Source organism: Caretta caretta, chromosome 7 (genome assembly GCF_965140235.1).
Source record: "Caretta caretta isolate rCarCar2 chromosome 7, rCarCar1.hap1, whole genome shotgun sequence".
Classification (NCBI taxonomy): Eukaryota; Metazoa; Chordata; order Testudines; family Cheloniidae; genus Caretta; species Caretta caretta.
In genome coordinates, this window is record NC_134212.1 from 20,511,682 (window position 1) to 20,527,791 (window position 16,110).

Below are 16,110 nucleotides of genomic sequence, written 5' to 3' on the forward strand. Positions count from 1 at the left end.
ATGTCTAAACTTCAGTAAGGGAACCGGGAGGAAAAAACGATGAAAATGTTTGACAATAAATTAGGCTGTTTTATGTAAGAGTACTCCGTGAGAACATTCTTGGTGGTTGTTTTTTTTGTTTTTTAAATTAGTCCATTTAAAGTTGAATGTCTCTAACAGGATATGCTGTGGTGGTGTAGCCCTGTTGGTCCTAGGATATGAGAGAAAAGGTGGGTGAGTCCAATATCTTTTATTGGACCAAGTTCTGTTGTGAGAGAGACTCAAAAGCTTGACTCTCTTCCTTACCTTGTCTCTCTGTAACAGGGTGGCTCACTGCTGGAGGACTGGGGCTAGCCAGCCCTGATTACACAATGAGTCGCACCTGGGAGAGATGAAGGTGATTGCCCTATGAAGAGCAGCAGGCATGGGGGTTGCTTAGAAAAGTATAGAGAGACTATAAGGAGTGTGAAGAACTCCTGCAGGGAAGATCCTGAGACCGAAGGAGTTGTGACACCAAGCAGCCCGGGAACAGGAGACTTTTGTGGGTAACCTGGATGAAATTTGGGGGTATAGACATTTGGGGGCCCACAGGCTAGTGCCAGAAGGCTCAGCTCCAGATAGGAAGAGCCAGGAGGACAGGTTGTGAGACCACACTGGGACAAAAGAAGAGGAGCTTTGGGTGTGAGAGAAGACACCAGAGCGAAGTATGGACCTTTGTGTGGTGCTGGGCTTTATTTTGGGACCCTGAAGATTAAGAACTGTTTGTTATTAAACCAGCCCCAGGCAGTGGGTGTTTTTGTCCATGTGAAAGCCGGCATGCAATTCTTATGGGGCCCACAGGAGGGCATTAAAAGGGGCAGGGTGCCCAAAAAGTGAGCTATCGCAAGTTGAGCGTTATGACTTGAATGCAAGATCAACTAGGGGAAGCCGGGCTGGTTCTTCCATACGTGGTGTAAAGCCCAGGAGGCCAGTGGAGTTTGTCCCAGGATGAATTCTATCCTCTATTTGCTTAAATGCATCTTACACACAATTTCCCTGGGTAAAGTTATGCATGTGAAAGAGGAAAGCCACTTCTGCCCCCATTTGATTAGTGCAGCCTGTGTTTGAATTCAGCAGGAACATTGTAACTCCAAATGGCCTATGGCTTCTGAGTGTTTCTGTGTGTGTGTGGAGATGGGGGAGGGGGGGGCGTGTTTTTGTTTTTATTAAAATTGGATCTTCCACTTACCGTAGTATAAGGAAGGATTGGTTTTGAATAAGAGTCTATTATCTTAATGTGCATTCCAGCCTAGTTGGGGATGGTTGGAAGGCATGTGAAATGCGTAATCCTCGAACTTCCAAGAGCCAGTATCAGATTTAGGGATCACTGCAGCACGCCCCTTTTTTCCCCATCAATCACACTCCTGGGAGGCATCCCCTCTTCAGTTCCCTTCTTGCTCCCACCCACAGACATGGCTGTTGCTATTGGGCAAGGATAGTTGTGACTGTTGTTGTTTAAGGAGGAAAAATGTAGAGTTATAGTTTTTATTTCCCTTTTAATGATGAGGAAAATAGATTGGGGTCTTAGAAAGCAGCCCCTTAAAATACTCTCCCTTTTGATGCTCTAACAGCCTGTACGTCTTTGTGAAGCAAGGGCCCTAACTGCCTATTAGATGGGTCAATTTATCATGCAGTGTCCATTTATTGATAATAAATTCACTTTTAAGACTAGCTGGTGGAATTTGCTCATAATGAATAGAGCAATACAGAAATGCTTGTCCTCTGGCTCTGTGTCTAGGTTTCTTGGATACAAGGCATCTTTAAAGATCAAGGTTTTTTGCTCATGGAAAGAAAATTAGTGGTTGTGTGTTGCAGAGTTTTAGCTATGTAAAGCCAGATTGCATCTGCTCTCCCCATTAACAGGTCTGAATCTGACCCATAGGTGTTCAGCTATTTTAAATAAGCACAGCTAGCTAAGTGTGGTTTCTGTGCCAATAGAATGGAGTAATTACAGTAGGTGGTGGCTGGTTAGGTAACCAGCTAGGAACTCCTGTTAATAATATACAGGGAGAGGTGGGCAAACTGGGCGAGGTTGGGATTCATTATCTAAACTGTCTGAACCTCTTTATTATGCAAAACTGGGTTGGAAAGTCTCACAATTAACTGGCTTTCTTCTGAGATTTCCAGTATTTCTTACACTTCTAGCATGACAGAGACAATAAGTGGCAATTTTGGAACTCTAGTCCCAGGTGAAACCATAGAGCCACATTATGTAAATGGGAAAACAAGGATGTGGGGGGAGGTCACCCAAACTCCCTTGATCCTCATCTTTTTTGCTGGAAGTTTCTGGATCATTTTCTTATGAACCAGTCCTAACCCAAGCATTTCATTGGGTTAATATGAGTTCATATGTGGTCAGGTTCTGTGTCTCCTATGCAATAAGTGTTTATTTCTCCTTGCCATTTCTCCAAAGACAGCTACATTGCTGCTGTCCAATAATCTCCTGGGATATGCTACCATAGAGTGACATAAGATATTTTTACATTTTTCCAAACACTGTGTGTATTTTTTCATTGACAGACCATTACAATATTCTGCTGCTATAGGGTTTGGATCATTGCTATAGGATCGGAGTGGGGAAGGGGGGTTGGATCAGCATGGGGCAGCAAACTTCTGTTCTTCACAACAGTGAAGCAGTGGACCACATCAATGTTTTGAATAAGCTGCTTCTCTGCCCGCTTCTACCCTCAGCTCTGTTGTTTGTGTAAAGTGTATTCTGTATTTAGTGAACTTTACATTAGACTGGATGGTGCTCAGTGATTGGTTGCAACATTTCAAAGGTGGGAAGACAAGAAATGGCAGGTATAAACTTAAGAGTTTTTATGTTTCTGTGTCAATATATGCAAATTTAGATATTCCTAGTTGCTGTTGGCCAATAGTTAGTGCAAACTAAATTTTAAACAGATGGCTGGTGAGTGATTTCTCTAGGGACCACCTCTCTCTCTGAGAAAAAAATCTCTCTTTTACTTAGACTTAATGGCCTTTCAACTGGCTTTCATCCAGGTGTAATAGCGTGTAATTCTCAAGAAGCTAGACTGGGAAATGTGTTTTACTGTGGACCATGGAATCTGGTTTTGTGATGAAGCTATCTTGAAGTTGTACTGTCTTCAGTTTAGCATTTGAAATAAGATGTGGGGCCTGATCTTGCATTCTTTGCACATCCAACATTTTAACAAAAGTTAGTGGAAATTTTGGGAGTGCTAAGAATGCAGAATTTCATGTGAAAGGTTTTTGGTATTTCATTTAGTATTCAATTCACTTTTATTTCTGTCTAGCTAAAAGATCCTAATTGGCATCCAGTTTCAGCAAGAACCTTTTTTTTTTTTTTTTTTTTTAAGATAGGCACGTCTATACATACATCAGTACAGGAGTATTGTTGGTTAGCTATTTAATTCAGGACACTTCAATCAAAGTTAATGTCAAGAGGTAGAGGATGTGTAGATTATCACAAGTCAAAGCTCTCCTTACTATTGCTTTGGTTCATCCAGCCACAGTTGAGATTGATGCCTCATACTAACGTTTCTGGTAACCATACCTGACAACATGAAGATATTTTACTTTTTTTCGGCTGCATAATTGGTCTCCACATCTGTGGTGTACTTTTTAAAAAAATATTATTGTTTGGAAGAGATTCAAGCTGTTCACTTCCACTATTAAATATTGCCGGCAACAATTTCAAGTAGGCATAGTGTTTATATGCATTGGCCAGTATCCATAGAGTAAACATCTTCATTCTTTCATCTACCCTCGTCCCACGTCCTCTATGATTGTCCTTTTTTCAACAGCTGATCATTTTGATGGCGGCAGTAAACATATCAGGGAATTTATACTTTTAAAAAGCAATCTATTGTAGATTTAATGTCCATTTCATTGCAACCTTCCTCAAATTATCAGCTTCTAATTATATTTGTTTCTTAAAAAGAAAGCTTCAAGTATAGCACATTTTTAAAGACCGTTTCTCCACTGCAAAAACATTAATAGCCGTCTGAAAAGATTTTTAATTACAAACTTCAGCTCAATTACTAACTACATCTATTGTCAAATAGAACTTTAAAAAAAATACCCACACAAATTGTGGACCAAAATGGTGTGTGTGTGTGTTACTAATTATAAATCTTTTGTGTAAGGCGTCTGAGCACAAAACAGCTGCCTTCATGCCACGATAAAGATGTTGCTGCACTTCAATCCCAGCAGAAAGTTTAGGCTTCCCTCTGTGAAGCCCACTTGTCCACACGCCACTGCTAAGCCCACAGAGATCTTAAATATTTAGGCCAGGTCTATGCTAGAAACTTTTTTGCCGGAACAACATTGGTTATGACATTGTTATCCTAGCAAAAATTCTAGTGTCGATGCAGTTATACCAGCAAAACAACAACAAAACCACCACCACAAGAAACCTCTTGCTGATATGAGTCTGGAGAACTAGTATAAGTCATGAATACGGCCTTATCAAATTCATGGCCATGAAAAATGCATCCCGGACCGTGAAATCTGGTCTCACCCCGTGAAATCTGGTCTTATGTGTGCTTTTACCCTATACTAAACAGACTTCACAGACCAGAGTTTCTCAGATTGGGGATCCTGACCCAAAAGGAAACTGCAGGAGAGTCTCAAGGTTATTTTAGGGGGGTCACAGTATTGCCACCCTTACTTCTGCTCTGCCTTCAGAGCTGGGCAGCTGGAGGGCTGTGGCTGCTAGCCAGGCACCCAATTCTGAAGGCAGCGCCCTGCCAGCAGTAGCGCAGAAGTACAGGTGGAAACACCACACCGTGGCGTCTTTACTTCTGTGCCGCTGCTGGTGTGGCACTGCTGTGGGCGGAGCGCTGCCTTCAGAGCCGGGCTCCCGGCCAGCGGCCGCCGCTCTCCAGCTGCCAGCTCTGAAGGCAGCGCCGTCGCCAGCAGCAGCGCGCAGAAGTAAGGGTAGCAGTACTGCAACCCCCCCTCCCCCACAATAACCTTGTGGACTCCCCCCCCCCCCCAACTCCTTTTTGGATCAGGACCCCGACAATTACAACACTGTGAAATTTCAGATTTCAGTAGCTGAAATAATGAAATTTACAATTTTTAAAATCCCATGACTGTGAAATTGACCAAAACGGACTGTGAATTTGGTAGGGCCCTAGTCATGAGCTATGCCGCCAAAAGCACTCTCAAGCTGTATCTGCCAAGATAGCTATCCCAGCAAGAGCTCTTCTAGTGTAGACAGGACCTTAGGTGTGGGACATGGAATGGGAGAAGTTCTGACTTCACAGCACAGTCTTTCTTCAGCGTTAGAAGAAAGTGGTGAAGGAACACAGAGTCAGTCTCGCAGGACAGGGTGTGGGGCTCCTGGTTTAATAACGGAAGGAAGCAGTTTGCAGGAATATTGGTCCTTTACGACAATTTCTTGTCCAGTGACTAGTGTCCGATGCTTCAGTGCAACACACCAAGCCTCCTATAGCAGAGGGTAAAATTGCCTGCCGTTGATCAGTTTATACCCTAAGCATGAGACTTGATCACCATATTATCTTGTATCCTGCCTACTCAAATTGCAGATGTTATTCTTCCTGTAAGCATCGGAGAGCTTATGTTCCTTTTGCCCTTTCTCCATTCCCAGGACGTATGTGGGGTTTGGGCAAAACACCGATCTTTCAGATCTGTTCTGTCCCTTGGCGCACTTGGGACCAAAGCCAAAAACAAAAAATAAAACCCCCTCTCTCCTCTCCAGAGAGAGTTAAACTGAGCAATGCCAGTCTGCCCTTCCAAGAAAGGGTTAAATTGAGTTTTCAGAAAATGCTGTAGGCAGGATATAGAATTGCAGCTTCATTCTCTCTTGCACTCTGTTTTGAGGAGAGAGCAGAATGCTTTGACAGCAGCTTGACATTGCCTTGAAAGGTGCTGGAAGCTCTCTAAGCGTTTGCCAAAGGGGGTGGGGGAAAGGCAAGCCTGTCAAGCAGTACTGCAGCCTCAGCCTGCTCCCATGCTCGGAAATGCTGCTGCAACTTGGAGATTTCCATAAGGTTTAGCTGCCGTCCAACTTCTGCAACTGGGCTCGTGCACAGTAAAGTCCTGGAGGCACAGAAGGGAATCTCCTCCAGGGCAGGAGCTTCACCATCTCCTGGATTTTTGCGAATTCGGGACAAAAGGTTTTGTGCAAAGGGCAAGGACGCTGCCCATGTGGAATGATGGCTGCTCTCAACCAGCATGGTTCAAGTTGGAATATTGCTGGGAATGAAGTGTGTGCTTCATGTTTGCTGCATCTGCCAGCCAGCCAGTGCTCAGCTGTCACTGCTCCTTCAACCAGCTGTTCATTTTAATCACTGCATTTATAACTTGTGCTCCACAAATGCCGAGTGGCCAGTCTGACCGATCTATTGCTGGATTTTTAAGAACAGCTAAAGATCCTTTAGCCTCTGGTTTGGTTTTGGTCTTGTCAAACCAGACTGGATCTTGAGATTCTCGTTCTAACTAGCCCTGTTTAGAATTTTGTTAAAGGGAGTGCAGCATTTGCTGGGAGTCTTCATAAAGTGGAGTCAATAGGACTTTGTTCCCTTTAAGTGGAGGAGCATAGTGTGCATTGTAACCCTGCTCTGTGGTGGGAGACAGACTGAAAGTGAGCTTGCTGTGAAGTGATTCCAGTACAGCCAGGGGAGAGACCGAAAGGAGCTGGTATTGCAATTAGCTGAATGCTTTGATAGAGAATAGCAAACATGCTTTGTGGACTGAAAAAGGATTTGCAGTCAGACTTCGGTGAGTGAACCTGTCTTTTCCCCCCCACCAGTTTACTTTCGTTTCACTTGATTTCTTTTAACTGCTGTCCAAACCCAGTAACCAATGTATGTCCACCTTACTGGAGTGTTTCAAAAGAGCTTGGTTTTTACTCTGACTTAATTGCTTTGATTTGTAAAACGTGCCTCTGCTCCTCTGAAAAGAATTTCTCCCTGTAACAATTGGAGAGCACTGTACATACCGCTCTGCTTCTCCTCTTATCCTGTATCTGCCTAAATGCTGGCTGGTGTAGGGTGTGCTCTTAAGACACCCAAAATATTATATTTGCTCTTCTGTGACCATTTTTACGGCAATGATGTTTTATGGAGGCTTCATGTAACTCCGTACTTTCTTGTTCTCTTTTGTTATTACTTTAAAGATCAAGGTGTATAAAAGCTGAAAGTACAAAGCGGGGTATGTGTTAGTAATGGACCCTGCTGAGTAGAGTTGGATCCCTGACAGCAATCTGCATCACCGGTCTAATCTACTGTTACAGTGCTTACCATAATGATCTTGGCTCACACTAGAAAATTGCCAGTCTAAGATGATGATGATGATAAACCCCTGTTTGGACATACAGGGCTGTAAACTACTAATATGGATCAGACAGGCCTCCTTTATCTCCCATAGTCCTGTGCAGAGATGAAGGCTTTAAGGGCACCTTTTAAATGATTTATTTGAGGATGAGGCTCTGGATATAGAAGTCTGGCACCAGGCCCTTCAAAATGGGGTGGTCCTGAAAGTGTGAGTGTGGTTAAAATGTTGGAGCACTTTGGTCGTTGCATGCCACAGCCCTGCTTGTAGTTTTCATGTACAATGCTGCATGAAGTTTGCTTCCCCAACCCCCCCCCCCTTCCCCCTGTGAAAGCGAAAACATCAGAGCCTGGAGAAAAGGGTTATTTTGGATTCCAAATAAATCTGCATTGCTTGAAGCAATCTGGTAGGGGATGCACTCTTCCCCACCTCCTGAGCTGGCTGAATGAATGAACCCAGGTCAATCGATTTGAAAAAACTATGCTACCTTCTTCCTCCCCTTCCACTCCAAAATCTATAACATACACTCGTTAGATCTCCATAAAAGGATAAAATGAAGCTGGCATAAGTCAGTTTACCCGGCTTAAGTGATGCCTAATAACATTAATGGTGGTTAGATGCCGATATCCACTTACTGCCTCTCAGTAAGTTAAGATGTCCATTTTTCAAGCTGATTGAACCATTGAAGTATCATCTCTCTCTAGGCAGAGAGAAGCTGCTGTAACAGGCCATGGATGCAGGCACTACATGAAGAGACTTCTTGGTAGGACCCTGATTGGCTCTGGGAATTGGTATGGGATATAGGACTTTTCACCGCCACTGGTTGATATCTAGTGATGCAGAGTGGTTACCAGTGGGCAGATGTCCTGTAGTTTATATGAAATGTTGGAGAGTCTCACCCCAGTTCCTCAGACTGTGCCACCTGTGACTAGGGTCCTACCAAATTCAAGGTCATGAAAAACGCATAATGGACCATGAAATCTGGCCTCCCCAGTGAAATCTGGTCTTGTGTTCTTTTACAAAAGTACACCGCATTTCTCAAACTGGAGGTCCCAACCCACACTGGGGGTCGCAAACCTATTGTAGGATGATGGTGGTATTGTCACATTCTACTTCTGTGCTGCCTTCAGAGCTGGGCGGCCAGAGAGCGGTGGCTGCTGGCAGGTCACCCACTCTGAAGGCAGTGCTGTTGCCAGCAACAGTGCAGAGGTAAGGGTAGCATGGTAGAGAGGGTGTTGTCACAGCCTGAAATATTTGCAAAGGGGATCCCAGCAAAAAAAGTTTAAGAACCCCTTTTGAGAATCTTAATCCAGGGTGATTTACAAGTGTAACAGTAATACAGTGCAATACTTGTGGGGTGTGTGTGTATATATACTGTGTGAACATATCTGCGAAATTTTGCTATTTATGCTGTGACCAACCTGTGAAAAATGTGATTTTGTGATTTTAAGTAGACCCCTATCTGAGAGTTGGTACCCTTTAATGGTGTAACGTGACACTCCTAAGTGGGTCATTGGTAGTGGGGATCAAACATCAGACCTCTGGATCTCAAACCATGAGTCTCCACTGTTTGAGAAAAGGCCCAATGCTCTTGGATAAGGCTGCAGGAGGCTTATCGACCTCAATATTGGATCCAGTCACCAGAAGGGGACAGAGCACCACGCTGAATGCACGTGTTACAGTAGCTTAAAATCAGAATTTCTCTCCATGCTAAAGGTGTCCCTTTCAATTGCAGGTGGGGCACTTCACTGAGTGACTAGGGCCAAGCTTACACTTCTATTGCCCAGGAATTCACTGTCATGTGAATTCTATAGCAGAGCTGTGGTCTCATTTACCAGAACTAGACTCACTACATCACAAAGGAGAAGGGAAAGACAGCTGGCTGTTTTGTCTCCCAGCCCTGCCGTCCTCCATTCTCTTCAGACCCCTCTTTTAGACTGATGTACACAAAGTAGCATTCTATGGATCTTTAATGTCTGGTCAATATTTTAATTGCAGGGTTTTTTTAAGTAGTTCTTCCTTGAACACGCAAAACAAAATGTGATTCTTATTGTGTTTTTTTTTTCTCCTCTAAAAATATTTTATCTGTCTCTCTTTTTGGAAATCTCCTTGGTGGCTGGAGAATGAGATGAATGCATTAAAATAATTGTTTCCATTTTTTTCAAGTGATTTTTGTATGAGTCACTCTACTTGGAGTTTAAAAGTGACGGGGAAATATCAAAATCCAATGGCTTACTTTGGAGAACCCAAAAGTTCAGATGTGTCTCCAGACCCCTTGGGCCAACCACTCCTGATTTTTGGTGGCCCCTGGTCATGGTAGAAAGTCTGAGTAGTCCACTGTCATGATATTTTCTTGGAACTTACAGTCCCAGCCGGCAACAGAAAATGCAAAGCAGCCCAGAACCATTTTTTAAAGATAATCTGACTTGCAAGACAGGGGGGTTGTTTTAAAATTTAGGGGGAAGTTTGAGTCAATTGTCATTTATTTGAATGAGCTTCTCTCCCGATCACAGTGGAAGCCCTGATGGAGAATTTGCAGTTTTATATATTTAGCAAGTGATATGCACACAGGGTTTATGTTTGCAATGTAAGGCATCTGGCTAGTGTGTGTAATTTTTTTTTAAATGTGTTAGGTAGGAGAGAGAAATCTTTGGCTGTTTTTTTCCATATACAGTGGCGAAAAATGTCACCAGGTTTAGATATCTTTGTGCTGCTTTTAGGTAGGGTTTTGGGAAGTGGCGGTGGAGAGGGGGTTGTTAATAATAAAAAGCTGGGACTTCATCCTGGTGGAGCCCCACTGAAAGAAACATGGGTCTGCACTTCATGCAGGGTCCTCATTATCATGACTCCAGGATGGGGACCCTCTGAAGTATTTTTGTTTTGAGGGCAGATAAGGCACCTGAGATGCTTCAGTAAAAATGCACTTCTTGCTTGGACACAACAAGATGAATCTGCAGTGAGAATTGGAAGCAGCCTATTTAAAACCAGTTTTCTACTCACTGTGTGGGTTCTTTGAGTCAAATTCTGCCTTTGTTTTACCTCTGGCAACCCACTTGAGGTCAAATAGGTTGCCCAGTTTATAAGGGCAGTATTTGGCCCCATGTGTTTTTTGAGTCTCATTTTAAAGATGAATCCCAGATTTTTATTACTGTCCCATCACAGAACCAGGACAGCAGTGGGAGAAGGAGCTAAATTCTGTTTTGCCTTTTTGAATTCTGATCAAAATAGCCAGCTGAGCTTTGACTGCAGATTCTCTACCAGTGAAGAGGGTATACAAGTTGGAAAGATCTCAGCTTGACTTTTCTTTTTTTCCACACGCCAGGTAGTGATGTTTGCAGCATTGACAGAAAAATTCAATTTAAGCCTGATTTTGCTGAGAAAATCATGGTGAGGAGAAAATCTGGACTGGCATGAAGTTCCTCTTTAGAGTGTCTGTCTCTCTCTCTCTCTCTCTCTCTCTCCCCCTCTCTCCTATAATTAGGAATTTTATTTCAAGTGCTAGTGAAAAGTGTTGGATGGATATCCCTGCAGTCCTCCATCCACAGGAAATAGTGGTAATGGAAGCTTTCTCCATGCTATCCCCAACCAATGTGCCTCAGACCCCATCTGTAGAGACTTCTAGGGCTGGGCTAGGATTTCATTCTTCATGACCAATAAGTCTTTGGCCTCTCTGCTGAAGCTGCCAGCAATGGTGTCCATTATGATGGTGGCTTTTGGTGTGAAAGCTTTACAGAGACCACCAAGTGGCTTCATACAGGCCACTGAACACCCCTTATGTGGTATAATGATTTTGAGTCTCTTCTAACCCAGGCTGAGCAGTGACTGATGGCCTAGAAGTGACGAGCTCTACAGTCCGTTACAAATCCCCTGACCTACTCAGGCCCTAACCCTAATTTTTCTTCACTTTAGCATAGCATTGACAGTTAACTTCATAGTTTTGTATAAGAAAAGGAGTACTTGTGGCACCTTAGAGACTAACCAATTTATTTGAGCATAAGCTATCGTGAGCTACAGCTCACTTCATCAATGCATAAAGTGGAAAGTACAGTGAGGAGATTTTATAACTCAAATTGGTTAGTCTCTAAGGTGCCACAAGTACTCCTTTTCTTTTTGCAAATACAGACTAACAGGGCTGATACTCTGAAACCTGTCAGTTTTGTATAGTCACTGCAGCAGTCTCTATTGTTAAACAGTCAGCCATGGAAACAATGTTGCTTAGCCCTATTAACCGGGAAGCCGCTGAGCCTTGGCAGTTAAGGAACTGGCATATCGGATGCGCAATGTGCTGAGATCATTTGGTCTCTAGTTTGTATTAGATACCCATGAGGGATCGGAGGGAACCCTTGCATTTTCTAGAAGAAGTCATGTTATTTTGTTTGGATTTTTCAAGGTGGTATTATCAAATGTAGCTTTTATTCTTGAGGGATGTAAACTCAGTTTAACCGCTTGTTAAGTGACAAAAGAGGAAGACGAGATCAAATCTAAATTTCATTTAACAGATTAAACATGTTAGTTGCTAACTCAGTAATGCCAAATAAACAGACCACTGTGCTTCGAACCTTCTGATGGGCCTGCAACCAGACATTCGGCTTTGCCCAGTATCACTAAGTCATTCTTTGCTAAATCTGAAGGACTTTGTCTACAAAGTGCAATTGGTCTCTAGCTTTCTTGCAAAAATAGCCCATTTCTATTGAAACTTCTTTTTTCTCCACCGTAGAAAACATGCAAAGGAATGAAATTTCAGGGGTGTGAAAACTGGCAAAAGAACAAAAAAGTGTGCGTGTTTGGGGGAGGAGGAGAATGTTAGGAAAACTTTCTCACCAGTTTGCACAGGGCTACCAAACAGGGTGGCCAGTGGCCTAAATTTCTTTTTTGCTCTTTTACTCTGTGTGCCCAGCAGCCCCTGTTGTCAGACTGTCTCTGGGCTCATCTGCATTCTATTGCTGTGTAAGTCCAGCATCGCAATGATGGTGTTCCAGTGCAGGGTCATTGTCATTAACCCCATTGACACTACTTGGCATTACTAATGGAATCCTTATTTTGCAAGGTCAACAGTTCAATAAATGCCAGAGTCCAATTTCTAAATACCAGTTTTCACGTTGCTGTCAAACTAGTAAAAGTACACCTTTTATATGTGCTCAGGCTTCCTTTTGACTAAGATGTCACAGGAGATGCTATTCCAGCCAGGATGCCACATGTTAAATGTGTTTTTTTGGTTTTGTATCCAGCTGTTTTGGGGGTGGGGGTTGGTCGACTGAAAGGAGCCAGTTCACCCTGTTGTAAAGAAATCAGCGATAGCTGCACAGCAAGAGAGTAGTTAAAAAATGTTTAAAGTCCCTTTCAGCAAGCACTCCGTGCCTAACTTTATAAATGCATGTAGTCCTATTGGGTAATGCATGAACTTCTGTCTTTACAGGATGGGGGCTCCAAGTTTTTCTTTACTGTAAATTCACCTCACCTGGAGGTGGTTCCGTTGCTTAAGAGCAGACGGCTCATCTGGTATGTGTGAAAATCCTGGTTCTAGGCTGAGTCCCTCTTCCCAACTACAGATAATGGACAGCCTGTTTCTGATTGGTTTGCTCTCTGTGTGTGTGTGTGACATTTTTATTCTTCACTTCCTAATACATTAATATTTTTATCACCATTATTAACTAACATGAATGTTCTCAACTTCAAAACTGATAACTTCTTTTTCAGCTTTCCTTTCAACTTGATTTGGAAATTCACTTGCATAACTTTACCTAGAGACATGTAAAATCATATAGGAGTTAGGATAATAGCCTTCCTCTCCATCCCCACCAACAGCCATCCCCAATTTTTTTTATTATTTTAATAAGAATGGGTTTTTTTTCTGTTGGTCATGTGGTTTTGTTCAAGGACCTGGTAATTATATGCTTGGAGATGAAGGCTTTTCAAAGGCATCTTTCCCAGCAATTTTCAGCTGGAGATGTGGATAAAAATATCTCTCCAGTTTTTATCAGAAATGTTTGCAGTAATGTGCAATTATGAGCTCTGCCTTCACTCAATTCATCCTGGAAGAATTTGCTTTGCAGAGAAATTTGCTTCCTAACTGCAGTAGATGCCAGCATAGTTGGCAGATGCAGGGTTTTGGAAAAAGAGACCAGAAATGAAAATTGCTATGAAGCAAATTGGTCCCTACACCTGGAAACCATGAAAGGGTGGAATATAATTTTTTCTTAAATCACATTAATTTGCTTTGCATATCAGTTCCCAAAATGGCCGTGTGAAAGCTATTTAGCCTCGTGAAGATGATCCCACTTAATCATGCCTTGCAACTGATCCAGTTCTTGTTGTGCAAGTTCATGAAATGACATCAGTAAAGGCAGAAGAATTGTCCATTTTTCTTCACAGCAGGTACCCAGTCTGAAATTGGGTATATAATTACCACCATTCTATATATTCAAATGAGACAACATTAAGAGCCAGTTCAGTCTGGAGAAAAGAATAATGGAAATCGGGTGGGAGGCATTTGGGATATTAAAATGTGAGGTATAAGGGTCTTGTTGTGGGAGGCAGTACTTTGCTCCATTAGAACTGTGTGTGTGTGTGCGCGAACACGCATGTGCCCTTCCTGTACAGATTATTCTTTCCACAACCCTCTGGTCAATATCCTCCCTGTCAAAACTGCTGAATATTCCTGAGTCGTCTTATGAAAGACCCCTTACCTGTTAAAAATAATCCCATTTAAAACGACTGTTACTACCCTTCCTTCAAGTTCCTGCTCCATTTCTCTTATCTAACTTTCCTCTCCTTCCTTGTTCCACTGCTTAAACCATCTTGCTGGTATGATGTACACCACCCATCCCTTTTTGGAATGTTGCAAGTTTTGTGCTCCCCCCCAAACCCCTGATGAATATGCAATTATATAATAACTCCTGTCAATCGCTGTTCCTGACCAAATGTCCTACTTCAAGCTGCTGGCCCTGGCGTTTCCTGTCCTCTTCAGAACACACATTCCTTCCCACGGTATATCGTTCTTCCCTGTTCATATTGCAGTAGCACCTAGAAACTCCAGTCAGGCAGCCAAATCATCCCCTCCTGCATTGAAATTTTAGGATGGGACTCTCCAGGAGGATTTCCTTGCGGTATCTCCCCCGGAAAAATGTGGGAGCCATGCTCCCAAACTTGGCAGATCCCAGGAGGGCCAGGCCTATTCATCCTGGCTCTAACCCCCATGGTTTTCTCCCCATACCCTTCCCTTAGGATGCCTGTGGGACTACATAGACCATAGCGCAGCCCCAGCCTGTGTTATGTTTCTTCCAGACAAATTCTGTGGAAGAACGAAGAATTATTTGCAGCCTCCTATGACTTGCCTAATCTCTGCCCTCTCACCTAGACTGCGTGGCAAGGGCTTGCTAGATATGGGGATGGGGAGATAGTTTCATGAGCCCCCTTTCCATGCGTGTAGGGACCACCTCCTCCACAAGTGGATCTGAAGAGCTGGGGATGTTCTAGTCCTGAGTCACAGGAAGAGACATCTGTCTCCTAAATAGTGCTCTTGTAAAGCCATGATCTGGTAAACCTTAGCTAGAGCTAGTCTTAACTGGCAAACTTTTTTCTTCAGGTATACTGCTCACTATTTCACATCATCCCATGTTTATCTTGTTTTGTTCCATCCTTTTTTCCAGCCACTCTGGCCTAATTAAAAAATGTGTGTGGTTGGTTGGTTGGTTTGTTTTTAAAAACCACATAACACATTGGCTGGCACCAGCCAGTTCTCACCTCCTTCCCTTAAGTTCCCTGCATTGAAGTTGAAATACTGAGCATGTCAGTCTCTGTCATCGTCACGTTACTCAATCCAGTCTTGTGACTATATTGCAGGTGTTTACAACTGAAATAGCTGCAGTAATGGCATGGGAGGTGTGAAGAAATTGGGTGAATTTAAAAAAAAATCCCTCTCTTCCATTTTGCCCCTATGATCTTACCTTAAAATTGAAGGGAGCTTGGCAGAGGGATCCTGACAATTAACTGGAGGGGTAACAGAAGCACTTACCTTGGACGAAATTGGAGAATAAAGCTCGTCAAGCCCTGCAAGCTCAGGCTAACAGCGGTTGCTCTGTTAGCTTTCTCTCCTTTTAAAAAGTCACTTTATCGTTCCGTGCTGATTCTAGCAGTACTGTGAGCTATAATAGGCAATTAGCTCCTAGCAGATTTATGTGACGTTGCATTTGATAAGCAATCATGTGTGTTTAATGATTGAACAGATCTGTTGTATCTAATGTTCACAGGGCCTGATTTTGCTCCTCTGTCACTGATGTAAATGGAGAACAATTCCACTGAAGTGAGTGGTGTACGTAGCACCAGATTTAGGTTCCATTTAGATGGTGAGCAGAGAGAGACAAGTCATGCAAGAAAAGCTTGTTAGCAGTGTCTGCTTTCTGATGTACTCAGGAGCTATCTAAGGCTGGGGTGATGTTATCCGAGGAAATCTGGATTGTACCAGTAACAGGGATCTCTCTCTTTCATGTTGATGAGACAGACACCAATCATGGCAATTTAAATCAGCGATGTAAATCATTTATTTAAATCAAGTGGAAAGCCCCGATTTTAATCTTTTACTCAACTTTCCCATTTGTACTTCAGTTCTTTTCCAAAGAAAGGTGCATTCTCATTGGTTGATGTAAATCAACATGTTTTCATTTTAGAACTAAATAGAGCCTTTACACTAGATTTGGTACATCTTTTTGCTACTAAGGAGGGTACGCTATAAATATATACATTTATATAAGCAATTGTATAGCTTAATATTTCAAATTCTTATTAATTGTACATTTTTAGTAAAGTTTAGGA

General features: G+C 42.8%; 1 protein-coding gene across 7 annotated transcripts in view; it reads left to right on the forward strand.

The window, feature by feature from the left end:
* Positions 1-16,110, forward strand: part of GRIP2 (glutamate receptor interacting protein 2) — a 478,373-nt gene that overhangs the window by 352,070 nt on the left and 110,193 nt on the right. The window contains exon 1 of one of the 7 annotated variants that reach the window (XM_048856221.2): positions 5,865-6,747. The exons of the other annotated variants lie outside the window; for them this stretch is intronic. Within the exon in view, the coding sequence (XP_048712178.1) occupies positions 6,708-6,747 (40 nt within the window). The 5' untranslated portion in view covers positions 5,865-6,707. Of the gene's footprint in view, positions 1-5,864; positions 6,748-16,110 lie in introns of those variants that run through there. 7 annotated transcript variants of the gene reach the window in all.